This window comes from Phalaenopsis equestris, unplaced genomic scaffold (assembly GCF_001263595.1).
Source record: "Phalaenopsis equestris unplaced genomic scaffold, ASM126359v1 Scaffold000002, whole genome shotgun sequence".
In the NCBI taxonomy this organism is placed as follows: domain Eukaryota; kingdom Viridiplantae; phylum Streptophyta; class Magnoliopsida; order Asparagales; family Orchidaceae; genus Phalaenopsis; species Phalaenopsis equestris.
In genome coordinates, this window is record NW_018164444.1 from 73,240,400 (window position 1) to 73,251,214 (window position 10,815).

Below are 10,815 nucleotides of genomic sequence, written 5' to 3' on the forward strand. Positions count from 1 at the left end.
TGGGGATGTTAATAGTAGAATTCAAGTTGGTTGGTTGAAGTGAAGGAATGCTTCGGGTTTTTTGTGTGATAGAAAAGTACCGCTAAGACTGAAAGGAAAATTTTATAAGATGGTGGTGAGACCTGCAATGCTCTATGGCGCTGAATGTTGGCCTTTAAAAGAGAAGCATAATAATAAGTTAAGTGTTGCCGAGATGAGAATGATTAGGTGGATGAGTGGCTTTACACTTAGAGACAAAATGCGGAATGAATATATTCGTGATAGGGTTGGTGTAGCTCCTGTGACAGAAAAAATTAGAGAAAGTCGTCTTAGATGGTTTGGTCATATTAAACGTCGACCATTAGATGATCCGATTAGGAGAGTAGATGCTTTAAATTCGACTTGTGTTAAGAAAGGCAGAGGTAGACCTAGGAAGACTTGGGCTTATTGTATTAAAAATGATCTTAATTTACTAGAACTAAATGAAAATATGACACTAAATAGGACGCAATGGAGAAAAAGGATTCATGTAGCCGACCCCACGTAGTGGGATTAAGGCTTTGTTTGTTGTTGTTGTTGTTGTTGTTGTTTGTTGTACTGTATACATTTTGCCAGTATTCATACTTCAGTTGCTACTTTTTTAGTACGTTTGTGCAATCCCCTAGGATAGGCCGTTCGAGGCATGGTTTTTTTTTTATTATTCTCTCTTCTCTCTCTCCTCTTTTCAGAACGAGACGACGACGTGGTCGGTTGACGATTCATCTCCGGGCAACGGTCGAGACAACTACCAAATCCTACTTCAACTTAAACCATACACATGCTACTAATAATCCATTACAAGAGGAAGGAGAAAGGAAATTACCCAAATTGCACGAATACAATGAAATAATTTGATACAAGACAACGTAAACACAATATACTTATATTCTTCCCTGAGAAATGAAGAACTCCACCCCAAAGTGTTGTCTTTATAATCTTACGAAAATTCTTCACACATCTCACAGATTTCAAAGTAAAATACAACAAAAAAAAAGAAAATCACTCATTTTTTCTTCAATTCCCTGCAGTGCTCTAAGCTTCCTTGACTTCTCTAATCTTCTCATCTCGTTTTTGCCATGCATCTCCCAAGAAAAACCTCTAAATCTTGTGAAAGACTGCTGAAAAAATCGTCCAGACAGTTCGACACCTAGGCGCCAAACTGTGGCGCCTAGAAGCTACTCCCTCTGCCCTGTGGCAATTTGAATTGGCGCCTAGGCGCCAGTGCAGCGCTTAAGCGCCAGAGTCTTTGGATTCTGGAGCTTATGTGTGTGCCAGTTCAGAGGTCAGCTCCTTGCTCTAATTCACTATGTTTCGCTCCGTTTTCGCTCCAATTCGCTCCATTTATTCATTTGTTGCACATGCAACCAAAAGAATGAAAATATCATCTTCAAAATGCAATCTCATTCAAAAACATGTACTAAATGTAAAGAAAATTAAGCATCCTAAAAGGCATATCAAACAGCCGATGAATGTGATATTCTCATTAGTTTGAACATGTGCATTAACGTGTGTTTCATCGATTGCTCTAATATAATTCTATAAAAATAACAAAAGGTTACGTTATTACGAATGTTTATTTGAAAATTTATTGTAATAAATTGGAGAAATTAACTTAAAGAATGACATGTAACGTGCGTCGTGTGAAATCTCAGTTGGGTCCGTTCGAACGTAGGATCTGATGATTTTATGACTTGTAAAGAAAAACTTACAATTGCATTCAATCCCACTAAGAAGTATCTGCAAATTGTTTCGAATGAGTATTGAAATCGCTTCATTGCTCGCATTAATTCATTTTGCAATAACATGTAGAGAGTTATCGCCAACACCTCTTGCGAAGTCGCATTGGATGAGCAATGATATCCATAATTTGTGCAATTCCTCTAGCAAATCATTGAATATCCCCTGTGTCATGCGAAACATATTGTTAAATCTTGTTGGGTGACTTGCAACTCCTCAACTCATTTGTCACCAGCATATGAAGACGTCATGCAATGGGAGTTTTATGTACGAGTCAAAATATTCGTAAATCAAGCATACGGCCGCTGCAACTCTCCTTCAGTGTCTTTCTCTGGTTGCGTCCATGTTTATTGGTATCGAAGAGGTTAACACATAAGCATCAATAAATTAACTACAATCATATATAAACATATAAGCATCAACGAATAAGCATATAATGCATGCCACAAGCAGTTTAAAAATCCAAAGCAAAATGAAAAACAATGCAACAAAAACAATAACAAAGCCTTAATCCCAATAAGTGGGGTCCCCTACGTGAATCCTTTTTCTCAATTGCGTCCTATTTAGTGTCATATTTTCATTTAATTCTAATAAATTAAAATCATTTTTATACAGTAAACCCAAGTCTTCCTAAGTCTACATCTGTCTTTCTTAATATAAGTCAAATCTAAAACATCTACTCCCTTAATCAGATCATAAGATGATCGACGTTTAATGTGACCAAACCATCTAAGAAAACCCTCTAATTTTGTTTGTCACTCAAGTTACACGAACTCTATCACGGATATACTCATTTAAAACAATAAACAAATATAAATGCCCCCTTGTACTCTCTGTTTGTACTTTCCTAGAATTTTCTGATAATATTTTGTCACCCTTCCTTGTTGAAATAGATTGTATGCCTATTTCCCAGATCGAACTTCTTGAGACAAAGTTCCCAAAATATTATTTTTTTTAATTCCATATGACAGATGAATCAACATCTTTGGTCTTAACCATTGTATTGATAGAATAAAAAAAACTAATTAACATAAATAGAAATACCACAATATCGCAAATCAAAGAAAAATCATAATGTTGCAATATCATCACCAACGCATCCACACCGACACATCTGCAAACCACCACCTCCTCACACAACCAAACTACACACCACCTCCTCACACAACCAAACTACACACCACCACCTTCACATCCATACACCATCACCTCCTCATCATACAACCACACTACACACCACCACCTCCACACTACAAACCACCGCGTCCACACCACACAACTCTCCTACACCACCACCACACCACACCAACACAACCACACACCACCACTTCCGCACCACACAACCACCCAATACCACCACATCAACACATCCATACACTACACCACGCCAACACACTACGCACCAACACATCCGCAAACCACACCACTACCTCCTCATCACACCTCCACACTCCAAACTACCACCTCCACACAACACCACCTCCACACCATACACCACCCGACACCACCACACCACATCCACACCACACACCAACACATCCACAAAACACACCAACACGTCCTCATCACATAACCACCCTACACCACCACCTCCACACCACACCAACACATCCACACACCACAAGCTCCACACCACACAACCACCCAACACCATGACACCAGCACATCCACACAACACACCACATACAACCACATCCTTAAACCACACCATCACATCCTCATCACACCACCACCTGCACACCACACCAACTCCCCTGCACCACCACCTCCACTGAATTGAAAATAGCAAAAAGAAAACCCATAACTAATTTGTGCCTATTTTAGTGGTAAACAAATTTTGAATTACAGTGAAATGCACACTGAAATTCCAACTAAAAAAGAGAAATATACATCCAGTTTTCCCACTGAAATACCAAATAATTGAAAATAGCAACATACAAACTCAGCATAAAATTCCAACTTAAATTCATAATTCATTCATCTAGCCCATATTCAACACATTAACAACACCCAAAATATTGTTATTAACAAATCCAGTACCAACATTCATCCATTTTTCAAATTCCCCACTAAAATATCAAAGTTCATAAAAAAACTCAAATTCCCCGCAGCATAAACACCAATAGAAATTAAACATACCACATATAGGGCACAAGTAGCATTGCTAACAAGAAAAACACCAAAAAATCCAACGATCACCGCAAAGCTCAGATATATCCAACATTGCATGAAAGACATCAACCAAAACCCTTATGGATGCAACATGAAGCATCAAAACCACATAACTGAGCAAACAAAAATGTAACCAACTAGCATAATCGACACAGCCACACAGAGAAGAGAGAAAAAGAGGTGAAGAACATAGAAGACCGTTAGAAGAGGGAACACCGCACAGAGGCAGTTAAGCACACAACCACCAAACCGAGCCCAAGAAGAAAATAGAGGGGAACAAAGAATACAAATCTCAACGCAATAACTACCAAGCCAAGAAAGTGAACTACCAAACTGAAAGACTTCCTCCACCACACATAACAAAGAGTGCACAAACCACCACAATTCGAGCGGAAGAAAAGAGGAGAGGGAGAAGAATATAAGGTTCACATGAACAACCACTCGCAACCCAAAATAGCCAACCGTAAACAACGTCAAGCCACCAGAGCCACAATCCCCGGGAGAGAGATACCTAAGGCAAGAGAATCGCGACAGAGAGAGCGGGGTCGAGAGAGACGAGAAGAAACGTAGCTCGTGGGGTTGAAACCACGACCATGTTTAAACGAATTATTTAAAAAATGTCATAGTGACGCGAAAACCTAATGCCAAAAATTGCGATCGGTCCACGTGTCACGCAAATTCAGCAGTGCCAAACGGACCCTAAGATTAGAACATCAGATGGTCGACGTTTGACGTGACCAAACTATCTAAGACGACTCTCTCTAATTTTGTCTGTAACAGGAGCTAAACCAACCCTTTGATGAATATATTTGTTTCACATTTTTTTCTCTAAGTGTAAAGCCACTCATCCACCTAAGCAATCTCATCTCTTCAACACTTAACTAAGTTTTATGTTTCACTTTTAAAGGCCAACATTTTGCGTCATAAAGCATTACAGGTCAAACCACCATCTTATAAAATTTTACTTATAAATTTAAGGAGTACTTTCTATCACTTAATAGGTTAAAAAAAATTTATAACATATAAAAATAAAGTAATAATAAAAAAATTATTTAAAATTTGATTGCTAAAATAATCTTAAAAGTTAATAGCTGCAATAACTTTAAACATGAAATTCGGCTTAGAAATTAATTTAGATCAATTTTCAACAGTCAGACTAATATGGAGCAATTTAAAACCGCATGACTAAATTGGTCACTTGTTAAAAGTAGTATAAAAATAAAGTAATAATAAAAAAATTATTTAAAATTTGATTGCTAAAATAATCTTAAAAGTTAATAGCTGCAATAACTTTAAACATGAAATTCGGCTTAGAAATTAATTTAGATCAATTTTCAACAGTCAGACTAATATGGAGCAATTTAAAACCGCATGACTAAATTGGTCACTTGTTAAAAGTAGTAGGACTATTATGAGCTTTTGCTCTTATGAAAAATAATAGAAATTATATTCAAATGATGTGATTAGCAAACTAAATTAAATGCATATATATTTAATGCCCAAGGGCTATTTTTATTGAAATTGAAAAGGTACATAAAAGTTGTATGAGAGAACCCAATAAAGGCGCCCTACTCATACGATACACAAACACTAACATCCTGAAAAATATAAGACATAGATAAAACTCTAAAATTCATAACTCGCAGAAAATCAGTTGCTAGGGACGAGCCAGCTTGGTCCTGTCTCTGCCTCTAGTTCTAGGAACAAAGCCAGCTAACAAATTACTGAGTGTCGTGTCATTACCCGAAGTTACTAAAGTATCATCCATTAAGTTCCAAAGTTGGGGTGTGCCTCTATTCTTCTTTTTCTTCCTAGATGTGTATACCTGTCATTCCTCATCCGAAGACTGACTCATCTAATCAATGTGATCAACAGATTGTCGGGCATATAGAAGAGGATGAGCCTCTAGCTCCTGATTAACAGTAACAACATTCTCATTCTGAAGCGATGGTAAATATGTCTCCTCAGCATCTGATGCTTCCTGAGGTTGTAGAGCTGCGATACTATCCTGATTATCGGACCGAAGAATACCCTTTAGAGGTAAGGATCTTGCAGTATTGTTTTCAGCAGTGATAGAGACTGTAGGATGCCCAAGTGAACTATCTGTCAATACATCAGTGGAAGAACATAAACAGTATTGTCTCCGGTAGTGGGAGGGAGAGGTGACATCGTGTCAACCGGTGTTTCAAAAGTCTGTGGAATACACTCGGGGGCGGAAGAGGGACAGATATGAAGTGGGGTAGATCCAGTAGAATTTTTTACTCTGAGGTTTTAGATTTGGATGCAAATGATAACATTGAGAAAGAGAGTGTCCAAACATCCGACAGTGGGTGCAAACATCGGCAATGTGTCGACCATCCAATTTACCAATCTTCCAACCCCTTTCAGCTTCATTTGCTTAAAATCCTTTCGAATTAGCTCAAGTTTAGGGTTTCCATAAAGAAACTTACCTACTAAAAACAGTCGGCAGGGCGCATCTAGGGTGGAGATCTCGGCCTCTGTGAGAAAGATTGCAGGTCTGTCATTTTTATGGGATGTTTTTTTGAGGAATCCGGTTTCAACGCCAAGAGCAAAAGTATCGTGATAACTTTGCGGAAACATTTTTTAAAGAGGGGCGGGAGAGGGGTTATCATCGGCGAGGGGGGCGGCGTAAGAAAGAACCCTTGAGGCCATCACCTTGGTCGGTGCTTCACTGTGTGCGCACTGTTGCTGAGCAGAGTCTGCAACCGAGGATGAATGCACTCGACGTAAATGACAAGAAACAACGATGTGCGACGAGGGAGGCAGCGACAGCTCGAGCCCGAGGACCGACCTGCTCAAACAGCGGTTTCGGTTTGAGTGGGAAGCTGGAAACTGGAAGCTGGAAAGCGCTGCGACCAGTACCGAGCGCGACGACTGAGCACGATGCAGCAGACGACGCACGAGCAACAACAACAGACTACGCACGAGCAGCAGCGACGCACTTTGACAACAGCGACAACAGCGAAAATGACGGAAATGGCGAAATCGAAAGAGCAGATCTTGATCGACGAAGGGCTACAGTGGAAAAATAACTAAGGATCGCCATGGCGAAACCCTTTGGTTCTGCATTGTTGAGCTCCTCGTATCCCCTCTCGATTGCATATATATATATAATCAAAATATTTGCTTTTATTATCATTCGACTTTATTTATATTTGTTTATATTTTTATCCAAGCTGGTTTCACTATTCAACTTAATTTAATTATTCCAAAGTTATAGAATTCCAATATTCTTACTTAAAGAGTGTGTTAATTCACACTATTCAAAAGTTTAAATCATTAGCTTATTCAACTTTAAATAAAACTTATAGGAAAGAACTGAAAATGAAATATAGTAGCATAAAGAAATGATACTAGCCATGTGATTTGTAGTTTAAGGCATTCTTATTCGCTATCAAAATGTCATTGATGGTGATTTTTTATTAAAAATTTCTATGTCGTATTATTAAATTATTAATGAACTATCCAAATTTTTTAATGTTTCACACTAAGTTTAAAATAGCACGTGTTATACCATGCACTGTGACATAACTCCAAAAAACCTTTTAACCTATGATACATTGTATTCACCGTTGACAGGTATGGGGAGAACCAAATAGTGAGATGGTTGAACTGTGGTTAGACGATGTGAATGTTTGCCCAAAATTAAAATCATTGGGAAGATGATAGTTGTTTGATCATAGAAAATTAAGGTAGCATGATCCTTGCTTTCTATAGTAATTAGAAAATCAAAACTCTGCATTTGCTACCATTTCAGGCAGAATGACCAAAAGAATAAATATAAACTACAACAGAATAATTAATTATAGAAAATGACCAAGTATAAGATGGAGACCAAGACCAAATCATATTACCTGTCCATATTCCCTAGGCAGAGGCATCCTTCGACCAAAAAAAGAAAAAAAAATAGAGTAAAAGTTAAGCTAAATGTATGAAACAACACATTTCGTAGAAAACAAATACAAAAGACTGTTAACCTCCTTGCTTGGTCAGGAATAGGAACGAGGTTTTTAACAAAAGCCTCTGGAAAACTCTCGAATCTCTTCTGAAGCATTTCAATTGAGCGAATCTATCATATAATTGAGATGCAAAAGTTAAGAAACTTCCACCAAAAAAAGAAGGAATCAGCCAAACAGCTTTAGCCAAAAAAAAAAAAATATATTTAGCCCGTGCATGGGAAAAACACTGAACTTATATCATAAGACCTAGTTTAGCATAATCCATTAAGGTAAAATGATTAAACAAGTTATCACCTCCCCTAATCTAGCCCGTGCACCCATCAGGCCACCAACGAGGGCTGACATAAGGGTATACCATATATGGATATCCATCAGGTAGATCTACAGAAAACAAATTATATTAACAAATTAAAATTCAGAAATTATTGAATTTTAAGAAAAATTTTGGAAGGTAGATAAGCTCCACAAGTTAAAGCGCCAATCCTAAATATGATGCAAACTGCCAATGATGTAGCCAACAAAAGTTTCAGCTGAAATATTCTCGATTTAAGGAAATTAGACACTACAAATGCTCTTAAAAATCAGAAGTCGGCGGTGACAAAAGATACTTACTGCAAAAACAGGCGCCCAAAGACTGAGGATAGTTAAAGCGTTTTTATTTCCTATAAAAACAGAAAACAAAACTTATTAGTAATTTAAGCAAGTTTGCATATCTATTACCATTTCAATAAGGTCAAAATCAAATAACCGTTATCACATAATAACTTCTACAAGTTAACAGTAATTGTTACAAACAAAGCAGTGGGAAATCAAACAGTCTTCCAGTATACAAGCAGGACTGCACAAGAAAAGAAAACACAAACCTTTTGAGACGAGATCATGCCAAGAGTACCTTAGCCCTTGCAGATCTACAATTATCTTAGTTGGTTCCACAAGGGGGTGAATCTGAAAGAAAGATTACATAATAAACTGCATCAATGATAAAATTGTAAACAGTCATGTAATAGTTATAGTACATTGACGTAGAAATTGTTCACCACATTAAAAAGAATAATAAACAAATTAAAGTACATCCAATACAGAGAAACCGAAAGCCCAGACCTGGAGATAGTATGCAAAAGTAAATTTGCAAGCAAATATCGCCAACCAAAAGGCCACATATCTGTAATGCAATTAAGGATGAGAAAATGGCAATGTTTTCGTCAGTTTGACAAACTATTGAAAGAAAAAAAATAAGGAATGCACATCTCAGGTAAAAGACCTTGTACTTAGGGAATGAAATGATCATGGAACAGAAAATTAAAATAGGTATCCAATATTACGAAGTTTTAACAAAAGTATATGTTCTCTAAACAATGTATCAAAAATCAACATCAGCTTTATACCAATAAATTTCCATTGTCCACAAATTCAAGTTTAAAGTTGTCTAACCTGTGAAGTTTATTTCTCACAAATACTTCTGCATAACTACAATTTAAGACACCATTGGCAAACTAATATTTTTTGCAAATTTTTCACATTCGATTCGCTTTGTTGGTGGTTTTCCACCTTCCGATGTAAGAACCCAAGCTACCCCAGGATGACTCATTTTTCAATAGAAAAAATCAAGACTAAAGTTTATTGATTGAAATTCTTTGAGTCGCACATCTACAGAACATAGTTTTTTTTAAGTAAAAAATATTAACAAAAAAATAATATGAATACAACAAAGACATTTACCAATAAAAAAACGGCCCAGGCGAAAAGAAATATGTGTATTAATTTGGATTATCTAACATTAATCTTTGTAAAAGTAAAAAAAAAAAACAAGAAGAGGCATTAAATTTTCTTCCACTTCCAGCATCTTCTAACATAAAGAACATGAAATCTCTTATTCACCGCACCAAAAGCAGGCCACAAACTTGGAAACAAAAGGCAAGAAAGCAGTGATCAGATTTACGAAATATAGTTAAACTCATTCACAACTCTGTAGTCATGAGTTTTAAAAAAGTGTGAAACATTACAAATAGTCTTGAACTAAAAAAGATTAATAAACAATTGTCCGAATAACATCCATGGAAATAAGAAAATAAAAGATCACCTTGATATGAGCAACTACCAAAATAAGTAGTGAATAACAGATGTGCTAGGAAAGAGAAAGGGGTAATAAGCCTAAGCAAAAATCGCTTGTCTTTTCAAGGATATAACATAGTTATAAGTAATACTAAATGAAATCTTGAAAATAATAGCCGAATAAGATAGTTTTACAAGACCAACACCGACGAGAGAGTATCACTCCTGCTGATGCAGTTAAGTCATGGCAAACTCCATTAAAGGAAATCATAACCTGGGGTTCTAAGAAAGATTATTTTATGGAAAGAAATATTGGATTTCTCTTCTCAGCTTTTAGCCAACTCCACTGCCATCTTACACCCTAATTTCCTTGATATCCATATTCCCTCCTCGAGTCCCTACCTTCAATAACTGCTCTGTTTTTTTTTCTTATTACACTAAAACAACAAACCAAATGATTTGAGAAGTTGGAAAAACAAAACAAAAAATAGTGAATTTCTAAAACTAGTCTAGATAAAATATTTTCATTTAATTATTTACCTGGTGATGTGAAGCACCCTTCCCAGACAAAAGTTCCACATAGGCTTAGAGATTTTGAGGCACATCACGCAAACCTAAGCTAGTAGCACCTCCTTATCCCAAAAAGAAAAAAGAAAAAGGTAAAATATCATGAAATATATGCTCACCGATAAAACAAAAAAACAAAGAAATGTTGAATTTCTTTGGGCATGACAACATTGTTATCTTAAAAAGAAAGGTTCAGCCTACCAATTAGTTTCAATATGCAGATACTCTGGCATGGGGCTTGGGGAAAAACCGACCATAACAAGTTAAGCATGAAAGGGTTCGGTTCAGC

At 36.8% G+C, this 10,815-nt stretch overlaps 1 protein-coding gene across 1 annotated transcript in view; it reads right to left on the reverse strand.

Moving 5' to 3' along the window:
• Positions 1 to 10,815, reverse strand: part of LOC110039311 (callose synthase 10-like) — a 207,574-nt gene that overhangs the window by 104,738 nt on the left and 92,021 nt on the right. Inside the window, 6 exon segments of the mRNA XM_020744331.1 lie at positions 7,803 to 7,830; positions 7,926 to 8,017; positions 8,202 to 8,288; positions 8,520 to 8,569; positions 8,771 to 8,852; positions 9,009 to 9,069. Coding sequence (XP_020599990.1) covers positions 7,803 to 7,830; positions 7,926 to 8,017; positions 8,202 to 8,288; positions 8,520 to 8,569; positions 8,771 to 8,852; positions 9,009 to 9,069 — 400 coding nt within the window.